Genomic DNA, 17,368 nt, shown 5'->3' with positions numbered 1-17,368 from the left:
AAATCGACGTTGAATGGGATGAATGCTGAAGTTCTCACTAGAGGTCGGATTTCTTCAAATAAATGTAAGAAATAATTTCTTAGTTAGACAGACAGGAACACTTGCCTCTTCGCAGGTCAGTGATTTTGGGAAAACGATGGAGAGATCAACCCTTGGCCACTGGACATCTTTGATTTCCTCAACTGGGACCTTTGCCGCGGGTCTGAAGGAAGTGCTCACCCTTCTCTCTGAGCCTGCTTGTCTGCGGTGCTTCACAACAGGCTGAGTTGTTTGACCGTTCATACTGTTAAGAGCACTTGCCAAGGTGGTATATATCGTTGATTTACCGGAACCTGGGCACCCCAAAAGGATCACATTACGGCTTGTTTGAAGGGTTGTATGAAGCTGAATAATCTGTTGAGATAAAAATCACATTAATTTAGTGGGAGGGCCAAACCAGAATTTATTTGGCCAGCGTTCAAAAAGTACGGACCAAAAACCAAATACTTTTTTTCTTTCTCTTTCTTCCCTTCCTCTTAGAGTTCGCATCTCGAGGAGCCGTACGGCTTTTTTCGGCCCTGCTGGTTACGCTTTCGCCTAGTGCCCTCGCATACTGGGATTTTGTTAACTGTTTTGCACTGAAAGCACGCGGAGGGCCATTCGGGCCATAAGATGATTTTTACGCTTCCATCTTTCCCATGAGAAAACATTTGGTGATAAATTGAGAAATTAACGACTTCGACCCTCAGCTCCATCTTCAAATATTAAAAAAAAAAAAAAGACGATACTAATAATTACCTTTGATACCAATTCCTGTTTGACTTGCAGTCCGTTTGTTTGAAGATGGTCTTTTACTTCTTCAACTAGCTTTGAATCACCTTCAGTAGATACCGACATCAAGACACTGTGTGCGAAGACTTCGTCAACTCCACGCGAAAACAGATCTTTGTCCTTCCCCAACAGCTTCTTTCCAAAGTACGAAAACAAAGCATGTACTATAGCATTCTCCTCAGCTTGACGTCTTTCCAAGGTCTCAAGAAAAGGACTTCTCGTCTTCCTCTCTGCTGCAAAAGTCACACACGAAACCAATTTAAATTTGTGCCTGCTGTCAACAACAGCTACCAATACAGTCACAGGACTTGTATATCAATACTATTACTGCCATCAGGCAAGATCGTGATCATGGATTACTTAATTCCACAACCAGAGCGTCAGTCTTTCGTCGACAAATTATACAAGCTCTTCTTAGAGGACATTGAAAAGGCCAAGGACCAAACTTTCTTTAACAGCTGTTTGCTTTGTTCTGTTTGTTACCACGTATATGTTAGTGCGGTTTGCTTGTCGTCCTGTTTGTTTGTCTACAGAGCTGCAGTTGTACCCGTCTATCTGTCAAACTAAGATTTTTGCATTATCTACCTCACACTAAAACCGCAATTACTATGAATATCGTGAAACCGGACATGAAAACCGATCTAACCATTTTCACTCGGCGATTCCTCAGTAATAGAACTTATTGTAGGTCGCCTCTTTCTGGTCATTTCTTTCTGAAGCTCTGTTGCAGCTAAGGTAGTCACCATTTTCATGCTGCGCAATCCAAATGAGTACTGAGGTTGGGAAGACACCTTTGTACAAAAATTGACCAGAGTCAATACATCCGAATACCATCAATTCCAAAAACATTACAGATTACAGAGCATCAACTACCAAAGATGCCAAACAACGGCTCTATGATTTAACATGTCCATGATACACACGATTTATTGCAAGTGGTGAATTAAGGAAGCTGTTCAAACTTAACAAATAGAAGAGAATTATCATAAAGAAAAAGATCTGCTAAGAGCAGTTAGTAAATTGGGAGTAAATCGATGTGTGCAAAGTTAATAACACTGCCCAATAAGCCGTTGGGTCACATCGTTTCTGATTATCCCTTTCGAGCTGTCAACGGTTTTTTACTCGGGTGCAATCAAAAATTAAGTCGGTTTTACTGCAAAATTTCTCTAAAATTCCTTTAAAGTGCGGATTAATCTCAGCCCACAGTGCAGTAAAGGAAACATTTCTCACCAAAATTCTCCTGTGCTTGTTTATCGTGGTTTTAAAAAATGGATTTCTACAATATAGTTGAGCCATAATTTTTACCAAGTTTCATAGGTAAATAAAGATCATAGTCTAACCAACTACATTGCACAGGAGATCCGTTATAATATAATTCTCAAAATAAACATAAACTGAAGAATCTCAAACGAAAAAGAATGCAGTTACCTGTTCATTGATTAATTTAAAGAATGTGTTGATCTTCATAGCAAGAGACTTGGCTTCAGTAAAACCACAGCACACCAACCATACTTCCACCACAGGAAGGTAGTCCGGAAAGACCATCGATATGGGCCTGAGTTGAGCCTGTTAACAGTAGCAACAAAAAATAACATATTTTCAAGCAACAAAATAAATATCCCATTTCTGACCCAAAAACAACCAAACCCGATATTTAATCCTTTTTTTTAAAAAAAATCAACTTTATATCACAATGAAAGATGATAGAAACTCACCCTGAAGTTTTCTGGAAGATCAGCGTTGAAACAGTTTTTACCAGACATGGTCATGAAACAACCATACATTGCACTGGCTGCCATGAGCTGCCCTTCGAACACGATGTTTCCCAGTAGAGGCATTTCAAACTCTCTGAGGCTGGTTTGTTTCTTGTACACTTTCGCCACCTTGTTATGGAACGTCGGGGGAAACTTAGGTTGTTGCTCTAACGGGGATAATGGTTGCGGTGTTTCATTCTCAAAGTAATCTCCTTCTTCGAGATCACATATCTTAGAGATTGACAAGTACCTCTTTCGTTTCGCGACGTGGCTTCCCTGAAAACAAAAAACTGGGAAATTCAACAAAAAAGCACCACCGTTCCACAACCCATGTCTTCAATAGCAGGACTACAGTGATTTCATTGAAGATAAAAACTAAGTCACCTATAATACACTATTCTCACAACAATAATTACCTTGATGTTTTGACAAAAATCAATCTTTACACTTGTGATCTATGTGTTTTTCTTGGCCAATCCCACGTAAGGAGATCAAACCTCTTACAAACAATGATGAAAGGAAACCTTACCGATTTAGACTCCGATCTGTAACATGATGAAAAGGCTTCTTGTGGGAGTGAACCTAATGTCGTAACACTGTTTCTTCTTTTGACTGTTTCGCTCTAAAAAGGCAAAAATAATGCGTAATAAGCGTAATGGGTTCAAATTATATTTAAGGTTACTCTTACAGTTTCTGTATGAAGTTGGAAAAATTTCCCGCTCTTTAAACCCCTTCTGGCCACCCCACCTTATAGATGGTTGACGTTTTAAAGTAAAATCCTCTTGACCTATATTAACTTATACAAAACATGAGCGACCAAAATTTGCAAAAGCAACCATGAATTGAGTCGTTTGGCTAGAGGTGATAGTTATTTTTTTAACTCGAGTCTCACCCCTCAAGAAAGTTCAAGCCGTGGCTGATCATGACTTTATGTTCATGTGTTGTTCTATCATTGGTAACTCGCATTCACATTCGCTGTAATAAATTGACTACAGTGAATTAACGTGAGAATAGCCGCAATAGCACAAGGAAGTGAACAAATACTGCCTCATTTTTGTGTCCACAGATGGGACCGGGGAAGCTTAAACTGGCTTTAGGCCACAATCTGACACAAAGAATCAGGTATAACAAAAAGCACCTACCTCTAGATTGTCTGTCTTGGAGATTCCTCTAGCAGTGTACTGAGAAATAACGATCCTCTCCAAGGCCTTCATAGATGTTCTGATGCTCGCCAGATGCTCACCGAGGAAGGACAAAATGCCAGGCTCAACACAATCGACATTTTCAAAACAGGCCCAGCTGCCTGATCGGATCATACCAAATAAATAACGGACAAACATCGAGGTAGTCGGCTGTTCTGAGCAGTTAAACACGACCAAATGTCTTCCAAGAGCCTGAAAGTAAAATGAAGGTTACGTAAAGATAAACTAAAAGCGTCAATCAAATGTGAGAAGAGTGTTTACAAGCTAATTATTTGATGCCACTTCATTATCGAATTTAATGTGCTTTGCAATTTCGAAACAGATCCTGGGGTTTTCCTTCAAAATAATGCAACGCCCTCATTTCTAAGAACTTAGTGATTGAATAAGGCCCTCCATGACTCCGCATGAGATGCATTTGTATGCATCAGGGTTTCTCATTTTTACCTTGCAAAACTCACTTACCATCTGTATATCAGAGCTGCGAAAAATTACCTAAACAAGGGAAATTATAACTTAAAAAGTGGGATGCAACTAAATTTTCTTCTACTAATGCAAAATCTGGTGAAAGACACTCTTATGGAAACCTCACAGAGCCATACTAAAGCTTTTAAAGTCTTTCGCGGAGCGTATTCGACCTAGAAAGAGAACAAAAATCTATTTCCTTCACGCTGTACCTTAGCCAAGTCTTTAATAGTCTCAGTCTTCCCAATACCATCGGGTCCCACAGGAACACCACACTGATGGGACCGTAGAGCCATGGTCAGAGTGAGGAAGCATCTCTGCGTCAGTGGTGTGACTACGAGCCTCGGTGTGGGCCCAAGGTACTCATAGCCATACGCAAAGTTGGTGCCAAGCTGATGTAAGGTGCACAAGCCAATCTCATATAAATGCTCTACAGGAATGGTAGAAGACCCAGCTAAGATCTGATTCTCTCCGCTGTCTTCTCCTTGGTAACGTGATGTAATTATCTTGTTAAGCTCTATATGGTGTTGAAGCTGGCTACTCCATTCAAAGCTGTTTACATCCAAGACCCCATTGTTGACGAATTCTGCCACATGTAATTAATAGTTACATCGCTAGGATAAACCAGCCTCACGTATGGAAAACGCAAGCAGAAAAGGAAAAGTAATGATCAAGTTTTGCACCTGATTAGTCGAGGTGACGTGGAGCGAAAGTTGTGCAAAATTAATGCAATTACGGATCGTTTTTGGCATTCATGGAAAATTGCTCTTGGATAAGTTAATGCATGTTAAGTCAGTCAGCAACAACCCAGCTGAGTGCTTTGTGCAAGACGTTCCATAAAAGTCGTCAACAACTTGGCAGCGGGATTGGTTGACATAGAAGGAAACATGAGAAAAATGCATGTAGGCAACATGAGTACAGTACTGACCTGTCACAATGTCTCTCTGATTTATCACCAGGCCGACTAAAGCAGATAAAAGCAACTCAAGACGATTATGAGCTGAGACGCGGCTTTCATTCTCCAAGTTCTTCCTGATGGTCTGTGACAGTTCATCCACATAACTGACAAGAGATTTCCTAAACAAGACAAAGGAAACTATTTTAAGCCAAAGCGTAGACTGCCAGTTCCATAACACTTAACACTTAGATAATGAGCTCGATATATCCAGTCCTCAACAACTACCACGCATAGAAATCGAGATGGACTAGTCTAGTCGTTTAGTTCACATGTACATGAACTAATCGATCAAACCTTGACGGTAAGACACTCATTTGATTTAAAACCGCACAGTGTTGGGCTTCTATTACTCACCCTCTATCTTTTAATAAATATGGTGTAAGGTAGCCAATAAGATTGCAGCATTTTGATAGAAACCTCGTATAGTTATTCTAACATGTAATGGTTCGCTATGCTTCCATATAGAATTCTCCTTGATGTAGTGTCCTGTTTCAAGTTTGAATTAATAACTTAGAATCTATGATATGTAATCTATAACATTAAGTCATCTAAAAAACATTTTAAGATAACAAACACACCTGAGGTTAGACAGCCCCCGCAGACTTTTATTTTGTAACACCTCAGTCATTTCCTTGTTCCAAAGAACTGCCTCTGCTGTTACAACACACTGACTTGGAAATTTCAAGTAAACGTGGTCTGCTTGTGAGCTATCACGCTGCTCTTCTTTCGAAGTCTGCTTGGAATCACTCGCAGTGTTAGAACTTTGAAGAAAAACTTTTTCCCCTACATAACAGAAGAACAGATGTTAGAATTATCGCCTCCTTAGGCACAGCGATGCACGCAAGTTAACCCATAGTTCAGTTACGAGTCTATTCTTTTTTTCTCAGCAAGAATTTATCCCCAAGAATTCCTTTATCAACCTCGAGCTACCATGTGTTAAAAACTTTCCAACCTTACTTGGAATTCCATTCTTTCTTTTTAAGAAAAGAAAGGTATGAATGATCTAACCATGGTAAGGCTGAGGTCATACTAACGAGAGCATCGCGACATTATATTTTTCTTTAGAGTGAAACCCCCTATTTTCACGCAAGGTACCTTTTCACGCGTCATTTCAGACGTTTTTAACCATCTGCATGCATTCAAAGCTCCGAGCTTGCCCTAGAATGAATTGTTGAATCACAACAGCCTTACCAAATGAAGTTATTGATTCCAAAAGTTTGCTGGGACTCAGTCTTTCACTGAGCCTTATGTCCACACATTCAGCAAGACTCTTGACTAATGTGTTCCTCATCTTCTCCTCAAGTGTGACGAGCCAACTTTGTGGACGTGGCGAAGCGGGAATGACTGATAGAAGAGGAACTACTTCTTCCAACACACCCTCCATGGCAGTGACTTGCAAAAGATGGGCTGAAAGAAAGAAAGCACAATAGAAAGACCTTGTTAAGACTTTGATGATCCCGAGTGTGCCCGACATTATGAATCATTCTTCCCTGCGTGATCAACCAAAGAACTAAGGAAAGGAACCAAGAGCAATCTATTTCTAAGATTCATTACTTTTCTTTTTAGACCACAAATCAATAATTACCATTCAGTGCTGTGTCCAAAGTGCTGGCCAGCCTTAAATTACCATCTCTTGGCAAAGCAAACTGAAGGTTCTTTATGCCAGGAAAACACTTTCTTACAAATGGTAGCAAGTCTTTTGGATTACGGGACCAAGCTAACAGACCGAGTAGGTCGTTGTCGCTAAGGAAGTAGAGCCGTGGAAATATGACTCGGGCTTTGTCTATGTATTCACCCACCATTTTTATCAATTCCTCCTAAAGAGAACCAAGGAAAAAGGAATTACTTAAGTATACACGAAGCATAGTCTGCAAATGCATGATAAAGACAGCTAGAAAGGAAGGAAAGGTGAAGACACATCACCGAGACTCCTGAGGCATGATTAAAACGTCGAACGAAGCATACTCTGCAAATGCATGATAAAGACAGCTAGAAAGGAAGGAAAGGTGAAGACACATCACCGAGACTCAAACACAATTCGATTCGTCAAACACAATTCTTTGAACACAATCAACACAACAAAATTAGTTGATCACTATTAGTCGAACCAAATTTAGAGCAGCAAAACGAATCTATCGTTCAGCAGGATTTCAACCGAGGCAATTTGTAACTTATTCATCAAGCTCGATTCATGAAAAGATCGCCATTTTTCCCATAGTCTACCTTCACACGGACAAAATGTCTAGGTCGGTCCAAATTCAGTTGGAAAAACTCGTCTGATTCAAACGTGGAACTTAACAAGAACTTAAATCTTTCAGTCAAGTCTGTCTCATGTGAAGTTCGACGTTTGAACTGGGCCCGAGACATCCAAAAGCTCTTATCTTGACGCCAAGCTTCCAGATCTGCAGATCCTACAGCTAACAATCCATCAGCGATCCACAGAAAAGATAGATGTCGGATGATGAAGATATTAGATAATGAATAAAATTGTGCAATTAAAAATTAACACAAATCACCTCTTTTCTGGTCAGTTCTAGCAGCTGTTCCCTCAGGGTATCCCCCTGCAGATCTCTCCAGCCCTTCTCCCCTCGTTTCTTCAAAGGCAACACCGATAGGACTTTGGGGTCCCTCAAGATTACTTGAACAAATTCCTTGGATAAAGATAAAAGAGTGAGGCCACATAAAATAATTTTAAAACAAACAAATGATCAAAAACGTTTGAAGTACTGCAAGCAATTGAGTCATGTAAAAAAATCCAATCGTTTTAAAAGTATTTCTAAAATCAATAAAATCATTGTGTCATAGTTTGTAGTAGATACAATAGAGAAATTAAGGTTGTATACTAAGCTAATTTAAATCAAATATCAAAAGTGATCCTGAATTTCCTTAGGTTCGTCTTTTGTTGCCCATTGCCTGGCCAGAAAACTCCCGCCATCATTTCAACCAATCTGATGCAAAACTTCAACCGGTCCTCGTTTTCAACGCTTTGGGTGAGGCTTTTTTTTTTAACTGAGAAATCTCATCGAATTCCTTTGCTGTTTTCCTTTTTTTTTTTACCTGATTAGCCAGTTTGATCACTTCAGTTATGGTTTTACGACACTAAATCAAATGCACTTCATCAATACCAGGTTCAAAGAGTTTTAAGAATGAACTTACTCTGTAATTTTCATCAACTTTAAGGTAACTTTGGCTGCTGTTCTCCAAAGACTTTCTTAATTCTGGCTCCGCAAAAACATTGCTGAGGTAAAGCCACTGAAATGTAAGATACCAGGCATCATGTATAAGGGTTACATCTACATCTGTAGTCTGATATGTGTGTGCATGTGTATGCACTGGGAATAGCTGATGCTGTGTGATGTGCTTCTTGAAACACTCTCATCCTATTTCAGACCACATTAAGTTATTTTCATTACGTGGCTTCAGATCCAACAAAAACAACTGCATCACAACTAAGTCAAGACCCCGGATATAAAGAGGGTCCCACACGTGTCTAATTTTAGACCCAGATGATTAAATTGATACCAGCTACGAGACCAAAACAGGATCAATAACCTCACATATTATCACGTTATTATCATACTATCCATAAAGGTGAGGAAGTACCCTTTTTGCCCCCTCCTCCAAAAAGATACACCAAAAAAAAGAGTAAAATTTACAAATTTGAAATTTAAGGCATCGGGTTAACTGACGACTCCCCTTAGGAATGCATGCCACATCAAAAGTTAAAATTTAGATACTACATGTACAAACCTTCTTTTGGCAGTCTGCCCAAATGTCTGTAATGCTCTCAATTTCCTGCAAGTTTGTGATCCATGTTTCTACCATTGATTTTAAGTCAGCAACATGAGGAGATGTCAGCATGATGTGCAAAGTGACGAGATTATCCTAAAATGAAAAAATGAAGACAAGATAGCGTTTGCATAAAGCATTCAATGACAGGGCAGCTAATTCCTTGCATATCATGCTGACAATATCTTCTGTAAGTTGTTGTAAGTAGATCCCAGTTTCTGTCAGTTTGTAAGTAACAATAAAGTTTTCACAGTGATCCAATGGTAACTGAAAATTTTCCTTCATTTTCCATCTATTGTCTGACTACAATGCGCTAACTTCATTTTTTATGAAATACTTATATAAATAAGTATTGTGTTATTCTAAAACCTTTCACCACATGTGGGTCTTCAACTTGAGTCTGCTATTGACTCTTCCCCATTCTCCGAGGGATTTTCTCTCAGTTTTCTTCCCTCTAAAAATTCAACACACCAAATTCCAATTTGATCAGGAAACAGTCGACAAGAATTGAAGCACCATAGGGAAGTCCATTGCCATTTATTTCAAAGTCACTTCCAATATGCTTGATAGGTTTTAACATGTCTATCTACCTCAATGATGCACTTCAATTCACCAATCCCGATGAGGATATACATATCTGGTACAGAGGCTGGTGTCTTGGGTTTCACCTTCACGTTTGCCTTCTGCTTAAGAAAGAAAAAATACTAAATGTTTAAATTCAACCTCCAAATAATCAACCATCTATTACGTTTTTTTTATTGAAAATGAAGAAGAAATCACCACAAAAGATGCTCTAATATTGGATAATCATTACCAGCAAGTTACTTTATCTGGGGGATAAAAGATGGTAACAAAAAATGACTGGCCATGGCTGGCTCAAGGAGGACTACAACAGAATCACCACTCATCATTTTCTCATTAATCATGCTCAAAAAAAGGCATCAGAAAATAAATGTCAATAAAGCATCTCCATTTACCTCAGCTCCAGTTTGCCTAGTCTTCCTTTTCCCTTTGGTACCCCCTTTCTGCCAACCTCCCAGTCGTGGTCTCAACAGTGGAATATGCTTTGCAAGCTTGAAGTCTTTCTCCTCCCATGCATGAGCCAGGTGATAAAGTTGAAGTTCTAGTGCATATTCTGCTGCAGCCCCTGCACAGACTGTTGTTATTAAATCTTTATAGTGGCCAAGATTGAAAGAAAGAAGGTTTGCCACTGTGAATTCCCAGGAAGGATCATAATCTTGGCCCATTCCTATGAACAAAGCTCTCCAGTGTCGAGGCTGTTAAAGGATGAAGTCAAAATGTAAAGATACAAAGTACATTTCAATTTTTTTCTTCCTACAGCTCTGCACATTCTATAACATAAGTAAATCTAGTCTTGTTTTGTCCCATGAAAAGCCAGCAGCTTTCAAACACAAAGCCTAATCAGGCATGATTACCAACCTCTTTAAATCATCATGATAAATATCATGTTTATGGTTACTTGTAATTTGCAAACAATTTTTTTAATCTGTGGGTGGTTCTTGGACTGGTAAGTAAGTGTTTCTTTTATCATTATCTAGATCTGCTGTTCTTGAGGAATTCAATTGAAATCATAAGACTGACTGAACACAATTGAGTGACAAGAGAGGTGATGTCAACCATAACATTGCTGAACATCATTGTCATATGAACCAGGCTTAACTGACTGCGACTGCCTAACTAACAGCACTAACGATTTTCAAGACTGACTTGAGAAAGCTGGTATACTGACTTAGAACAGACTGTACCCATACAGTGTGTTACTGTACATATGTCTCAACAGTAGACTTGTGCTTTCTACCTTGAGAGCATCACTAGAGAGTTGAAGTAGGAAAGGCAAGTCTTGAGAAAACTCTTCCAACTGAGACAGCCAGGAAACCAGAACTTCATCATTCTCAGGAAGATAATTTCTCAGTTTCTCTCCAGCATTGGCCCATTCTGAGAGTTTGTCCATTGCCTTCTTGACATTCATCTGAAAATAGTCAGCATTAAAGTAACAATGATAAAAGTTCAATGTGATTTAAATTGGCTACGCATAGGTAAAATGTACATAAACACATGAAAAATTTAAGATCACATCTCAGGACTCCTTGAAAAAAACAGGAAATTGAAATTAAAGTGGGGAAATACCCATGACAAAATGAAACTCTCATTCTCATAACCCTTAGAATAATTAGACTGTAACAAAACTATTACAGAATTATTGTAGATGACTAAGAGTGGTCAAGCCCCAGGATTTCAAATCCCAGAACAAACAATTTTCGGTTCCATGCCCTGTGACCATGTGAACCCATCTGGAACTATTCTTTTGGTTCCCTGAAAATCCGTGAGAAAAATTTTTTAATATCTTTGATTACAGGAAGAAAAAAAATAAACAGGATGTTCAATTAGTGTTAAAAGCACGTTGGAATGGAGCTTGTATACTTTTACAACAAGCCATGATGATTACTGAACACGTGGGCCACCACCTTTAGTTACATACAAGATAAACAACTGATCTAGCTTTTCATATGAGTAGAATTTCTCTACTTATAAAAATTCATAGCATGAAGACATCTGAATTTTGAGCAATAAGACTGAATACATGTATGTTGATGGGAAATTATTTATGGGCTCCGTTATTTTGAGAACACAGTAACTAATAAGTATGGTACTGGAGATGATAATTTCCATGAAATCCAGGGGCTTGAGTGATATACAAGAAGGCCCTTATGCTTAAAATTGTCATTGTTACCAATAGTTGCATGTAATATTGGCAAGAGTCAACTGTTCTCCATCATTAGAAAGAGCATGTTCTATTTGATGAAAGACACTCTAACATTTGATATTGTCTGCCAGTGGATTCTTCCTGGAGAGATCAACCTACACTGTAAGTAACCCTTAAACTCCCAGGAGTGACCATGACAGAATTTCTCCCTACAAAATCAATACAATGACAAGCAGACCAGCAATGAGGCTAAGGAGAAAAATTCTATTGGTACCAAATTCTCCAAACTAACCTCATTAGAGTTGTATAACAGACAGTAGGTAGCATTACCAAACAGATGTTTGGTTGAAAAGGGTTAAATGGGTCTGACACATTGCACACATATTTATACATAGATTTACTTGAAAACAAGTGCAACACCACTCTTAATATCCTCCCTTTCCTCTTTTCCAGTAATACAAAGGCACTCCATAGAGTATTTCCTAATACACAAAATTGCTCAGGAAGTTGTTGTGTTGAATGTTCTGGTGGCATATCTCTTCTTTATCCATGAAGGCTGACAGAACAGGCATAATGTTCTCCACAGAATACCTTTAAAATTTGGACTGAAACTACACAGTTGTGACAATAATTACATGTACATCTGCTTATGACATTGCTAGTGACATACATGTAGTAATCTATACCTTCTTGAAAACTGTCTGCATCCACTCCCGAATGGTATAAGACGATGAATCACAATACTTCCACAGCTCTTGCCTTTTCTCCATGGCAAGGAGGATGCCAGTGATGTGTCCCAAGTCATATTCACTCCCAAGCATAATAGCTTGGCACTTGCTCAGTTCTGTTAGCTTGTCACGAATTCCAACAAATTTCTCTTTCAGCTACCAAATAAATGAAAAAAAAAAATTTGAGAACTGCACGACTACACATAATGAATACCAACTAATGTACAGGTAACTGACTACACTGTACATTCTTTAAGGCAGATATTTACTTCTTGTCAGTAGTACTTAACTGCCTAAATCTCTCCAGTACATTCATGAACATTAATGTGCACAAAAATCTTACCTCCCTCATGTCCTGCAGAATAGAAGATGGCTTCTCATTTGGATCAAGAAATTTTCCTGTAGTACCAGTCTGGCCAATTTCTTCAGCAGTACATTGCAGTGCCTGGAGACAAAAAAAGGTTTATTTCAGATCAGCAGACTGAAGCTCATTGTCAATGATCTGAAGGGAAACCATACCTTTCATGTCCTCTTCCCCTGTGTACAATGATGCACTTTGTTTTCCGCAATTGTGTAACATGGCATATGGGAAGTGAAAGGCTATGCACTTTTGAAATTTTTTTAAAAACAGCCCTAAAGGTGGCTGTGTAAATATTGCATCAACCAATTTTTTTTGTAGATTGTACTGTAGCTCCCTTTTTGTCAACAACTCAGTCCACATCATTGGGTGTAGCCTTGAAAACCCTTCAATTTGGCTTTGATTAGCACATCAACAAATAATACCAACCTCAACAAGATCATTTATTTTAAAATACCACTCTATGTTGGGGAAGTAAAAGTGGACTTCGACATGAATCCCTTACTTTCAATTTCCATAAACAGTTCTAAAAAATTTACTCACACTGATTATTTCTATCAGCTTTGCTGAGACTTGTGGTTTGTGGACCTCGACAAAGTCTGATACTTCTTGCAGACCAAACAAGAAACTTTCCCAAGTGGCCCAGACCTAGAAAATAAATGATAAAAGAATCGTGTAATTTGGGAACAGATTCTGCGACAATAAGTTTAAATTATATTAATAATTACTAATTCAATAATCACTCAAACATACAGGGAGCAGTCACAAGTTTAAAAGGCTAAACTAACAACCCTGAATGTATAAATTACTGGGCTAGCAACAAACATGAATTTTTGCTACTTAGCATCTATAGTTCCAACAGCATTTCATCACAGTATTTTATCAGAGATTCTATGGTAAAAAAAAAAACCTGCAGGTGGCCGGTACATGAATATCCAATAGCTAAAGGCTCTGGATTTGATTTAGCTGCTTTCAGACTGAATTTGTTTCTCAGCTGCTCAAAATTCAACTCCCCTACTGTACTTACAACTGGTCTATCTTCAACTACATTGGACTTCACACAAATTTATTTTCCTTGTGCTCACAGCATCTCCAGTTAGTGGAAAGGAGTTAACCACATCATTAGAACAAAAGATCAAATAGAACATTTTATGTTTCCTCAATACATGTACATACATGTATTAAATGATTGCATAAAGGCAAGCAAATACATGTAAGAAGTTTATTTTGTATCCTAAGGTAAGAATAATGCTAGACAATGAAAACTGGGCAGAATAGTCAAATACCTTTTCTTCCATCATTTCCTCTTCAGGGGTCAGTTGCCTGTAACAACTCCTAATCACCTGCAGCAAAGTACAATATACCACAAGAATGTCTTTCATAATTGATATATCAAATTAATAGCCCCCCTGACCCTTTTAATATCTTCTGTGCCACAACCACAAATTTACAAAAATCTTCAACTCACCTCATAAAGATTTTTGATGCACTCCACCTTCTCCTTCAAACTAAGCACATGTTTTTTGACAGTTGAAAGCTTTTGGATGAAATCTGAAAATCCCTTGATGTCTGTCTTCTGATCTTTCAAAAGCTAAGGTCATACAAACATGAAATCAATGTCAATAACAACAAAAAACAATGAACATTTGTTGTTATTATTATGATTGACATCTTGAGTTTTACTAGAATACCAAAACAAGTTTCTATTAGTAATAGCCTCTTTCTTCAAAGAATAAAGTATCTGTTAGTTGTTAATTTATATAAAGATTGCTATATGTTTTGAAGTACAGTAGGTAAATACATGATTGTATACTAAGTAGATAAGTAGGTACAGGTAGTTAGGTTGTGGATAGTGAATGAGTATCTTTATTATTTAACTACACTTAGTTGCACTAATGCACAATGGAATCATGGTCACATCTCAGTAATAAACAATGATTGAGCAGTACCCACTAAAAACCAATGATATCCACATGATAGAAAGTATGCCAAAGACGAGCAAATTTACAGCTGAATATTACCAATAACAACATGCAACAATAAAATGACGAAGCTTAATAAGCACACATACCTCTGATAGCTTGTCAACATCCTTGATCACCTCATCAGAAAATGTAATGACATCTGTAATGATCAACTGCATCATCTCCTTAAAGATGGTGTTCAACTGTGGGAGAAGCACTTCCTGTACTTTATGGCAGTCCACAAAGAATATTCCATTCTGAGTGCAAAAACTCTTGGCCATGCTGAACACTTGTTCTTTCCATGTCTTGATCTGGTTCAGTTGTTGCTATGAAATAAATATCAAATAAATAAATAAATGATCAATAAAAGTTTATAGCTTTTAGTGATGGCAAGTCCACAAGGTGGTACTTTATTCAGTGATGTTGGAGCTTGGAAGGATAATTTTGGGGAGGGAAGAAAACAGAGAAAAGAGAGAAATCATAAGAAGAGGAGATGAACCAACAATAAATTAAAGCCACAGTGACATCCAGTCAACCAGGTAATGAATGCAAGCTGCAATGATGGGAGACCTGTCCACTTGCACCCGCATAACTCCTTCTTCCCTTTCAAAGTGAATCAAATGAATCATGTACCTTTTAGTTGAATATGGGCATCTGGCCAATGAGGAATTCAAGATGACTAAATGTTTATGGTGCATTTGTGTACCCATCCAACATTATCAAGTACATGTATTGTACATGCAACTCAAAACTTGTCAAAAAAAAATTGATTTCATCTCCCATTTAATTATCTGGCATTCTTATAAATAATGAAAATAGTGCAGGTGGAAATATTCTTGTATCTGAGCTGGAAGCAAATATCACCAATTATATAATAACTCCATTGCATGCACATTTTGACTGGTTCTTATTTAAATTCAATGTGGGCTATGGAAGACAGATGCATTGATGATGCCATAATGAACAGTCTTGTCCTTCTTTACTTCATAAAAAATAGATTCCATGTCACCATGGGTCTGTGCATTAGTAGGTCACAAAAGAAGTCAAAATATGGTTCAAACATCAGTAACATACTTGGCTGCCCCACTTCTTGACATCATCTGCATTCTATCACTGAAGAGATGCACAGTGACATGGAATATAGCATCCCTACCCTCAAATTTGCATCAAGCTATTCTTTTTTCTCCAAACCCTTTACACCCTAACATTATTATTCATATTCTCCTTACTGTTCTCTGTACATTTCCTAGATTCTAACGAAGAGAATTTGTAAAACCACCAAGAGCTTTGTCAGTCTCTGATCATTTCCTTTATTCTCGTGACTTAAACTTTTGATTCAAGGGATAGATTTTATAAGGAGAAATTAGAACCTTGTCACTCTTAGGGATTAAAGGGTTAAGTAACAGTCCTTGCTTTCCAGTGGATACTTATGGTGAACTTAGAAACTTAAGTTGTAAAAATTGCCTACTTGTTGTAAATAAATTTTTGTTATAAGGCAAATAAAAAAGATGATGATGATGATGATACCATACCTCAATCTTACTGGTCTGTTGACCTCTCAACTTATGTGTGTCACCACTTCCCCAAGAAGAAACAAACTCATGGATTACAGCCACCCAACTGTGATCATCACAAAACTGCTCCACTTCTTCAGTGGCTTGTGATAGCAGATCTGCTTGTCGCTGAAAAGCCTCTGTGATCTGTTTACTAAAGAAAATGGAACAAAAAACAGAGAAGCCTCAGTTAATTTATATATAAATACTGCTTTGTACTTCCTTGACATTATATATCTCTATTCAAGAAACAATGAGAACACAACTCACTTCTTGTGGATTATCTCCATTAGTTTCTCCTTGGTCAGAGGACTCCTATCAATTAAAAAATCCTGGAAGCGTTGCCCTTCCACTAGAAGGCCTCCATCAGGCTCTTGCCGAAAGCACAGTTGAAGAGTAGCCTGTCTTGACATCTCTCTTGCACTTGACAGATCAGAATTTAAACCATCCAAGTCTTCATAGATTTCATCATCTGTCCTTGTGACTGTGGTTGGGCTTCCAAGAATTTCTAGGACATCACCTTGATCATCTCTTTGCAGGGTTTGCAGATGTGCTGTCTAAAAAGACAAACATGCAGATTTGTTCTGTGAAATAACCCATCCAAAGAGTACATAACCTTAAATTAATGGGATAATAATGAGAATTTAGCAGATGACTTCCACAAGGTGGCTCTTCTTGTCCACTGTTTCCAGGTCAAATTGGAATGTAGAATATCAATTTTTGTGAAGGCAACAACACCCAAGGATATGGAGAAAAAGGGTCAGAGCAAGAACAAGAACCCACAACAAACTCAACCCAAATGTGACAACAAGTCCATGAACTGAACCTGAACCACAGCAATGGGAGACAAGTATTCTCACCACTTCACCATTCCCACTCCTTGCTTGTCCCAGTTCATGCATTACGTGTATTTTTAATTAGGAAATTAGGAGATATTGAACAAGTCTTAAGCTTGACAGTCACAAGCAACTTCTAACATGTACATGTACATGTGCAGCAATCACCTGGATGAGGGCAGTTCTAAAGATAATTGATGTCATTTACAGTGACTTGTGTCTCTAACTC

The 17,368-nt window shown here is 38.2% G+C and overlaps 1 protein-coding gene across 4 annotated transcripts in view; it reads right to left on the bottom strand.

The window, feature by feature from the left end:
* Window positions 1–17,368, bottom strand: part of LOC113676509 (dynein heavy chain domain-containing protein 1) — a 46,617-nt gene that overhangs the window by 26,172 nt on the left and 3,077 nt on the right. For 2 of the 4 annotated variants that reach the window (XM_089181914.1, XM_089181915.1), the window contains exons 2-27: window positions 16,574–16,860; window positions 16,283–16,457; window positions 14,858–15,076; window positions 14,255–14,377; window positions 14,073–14,129; window positions 13,330–13,434; window positions 12,772–12,873; window positions 12,387–12,584; window positions 10,795–10,965; window positions 9,953–10,252; window positions 9,566–9,661; window positions 8,937–9,071; window positions 8,343–8,438; window positions 7,703–7,837; window positions 6,772–7,003; window positions 6,378–6,593; window positions 5,765–5,969; window positions 5,157–5,305; window positions 4,441–4,814; window positions 3,707–3,958; window positions 3,094–3,186; window positions 2,526–2,840; window positions 2,239–2,376; window positions 1,457–1,601; window positions 778–1,043; window positions 106–393 (exon numbers count right to left, since the gene is read on the bottom strand). In XM_089181914.1, the coding sequence (XP_089038040.1) occupies window positions 106–393; window positions 778–1,043; window positions 1,457–1,601; window positions 2,239–2,376; window positions 2,526–2,840; window positions 3,094–3,186; window positions 3,707–3,958; window positions 4,441–4,814; window positions 5,157–5,305; window positions 5,765–5,969; window positions 6,378–6,593; window positions 6,772–7,003; window positions 7,703–7,837; window positions 8,343–8,438; window positions 8,937–9,071; window positions 9,566–9,661; window positions 9,953–10,252; window positions 10,795–10,965; window positions 12,387–12,584; window positions 12,772–12,873; window positions 13,330–13,434; window positions 14,073–14,129; window positions 14,255–14,377; window positions 14,858–15,076; window positions 16,283–16,457; window positions 16,574–16,860 (4,872 nt within the window). The remainder of the gene's footprint in view (window positions 1–105; window positions 394–777; window positions 1,044–1,456; window positions 1,602–2,238; window positions 2,377–2,525; window positions 2,841–3,093; window positions 3,187–3,706; window positions 3,959–4,440; window positions 4,815–5,156; window positions 5,306–5,764; window positions 5,970–6,377; window positions 6,594–6,771; window positions 7,004–7,702; window positions 7,838–8,342; window positions 8,439–8,936; window positions 9,072–9,565; window positions 9,662–9,952; window positions 10,253–10,794; window positions 10,966–12,386; window positions 12,585–12,771; window positions 12,874–13,329; window positions 13,435–14,072; window positions 14,130–14,254; window positions 14,378–14,857; window positions 15,077–16,282; window positions 16,458–16,573; window positions 16,861–17,368) is intronic. The other 2 variants (XM_027193173.2, XM_089181916.1) reach the window with 1 other exon arrangement.

This window comes from Pocillopora damicornis, chromosome 9, assembly GCF_964200805.1.
Source record: "Pocillopora damicornis chromosome 9, jaPocDami1.2, whole genome shotgun sequence".
Lineage (NCBI taxonomy): Eukaryota > Metazoa > Cnidaria > Anthozoa > Scleractinia > Pocilloporidae > Pocillopora > Pocillopora damicornis.
Note: the sequence above shows the minus strand (reverse complement) of the source record. Positions and strands in the feature narration are given on the sequence as shown.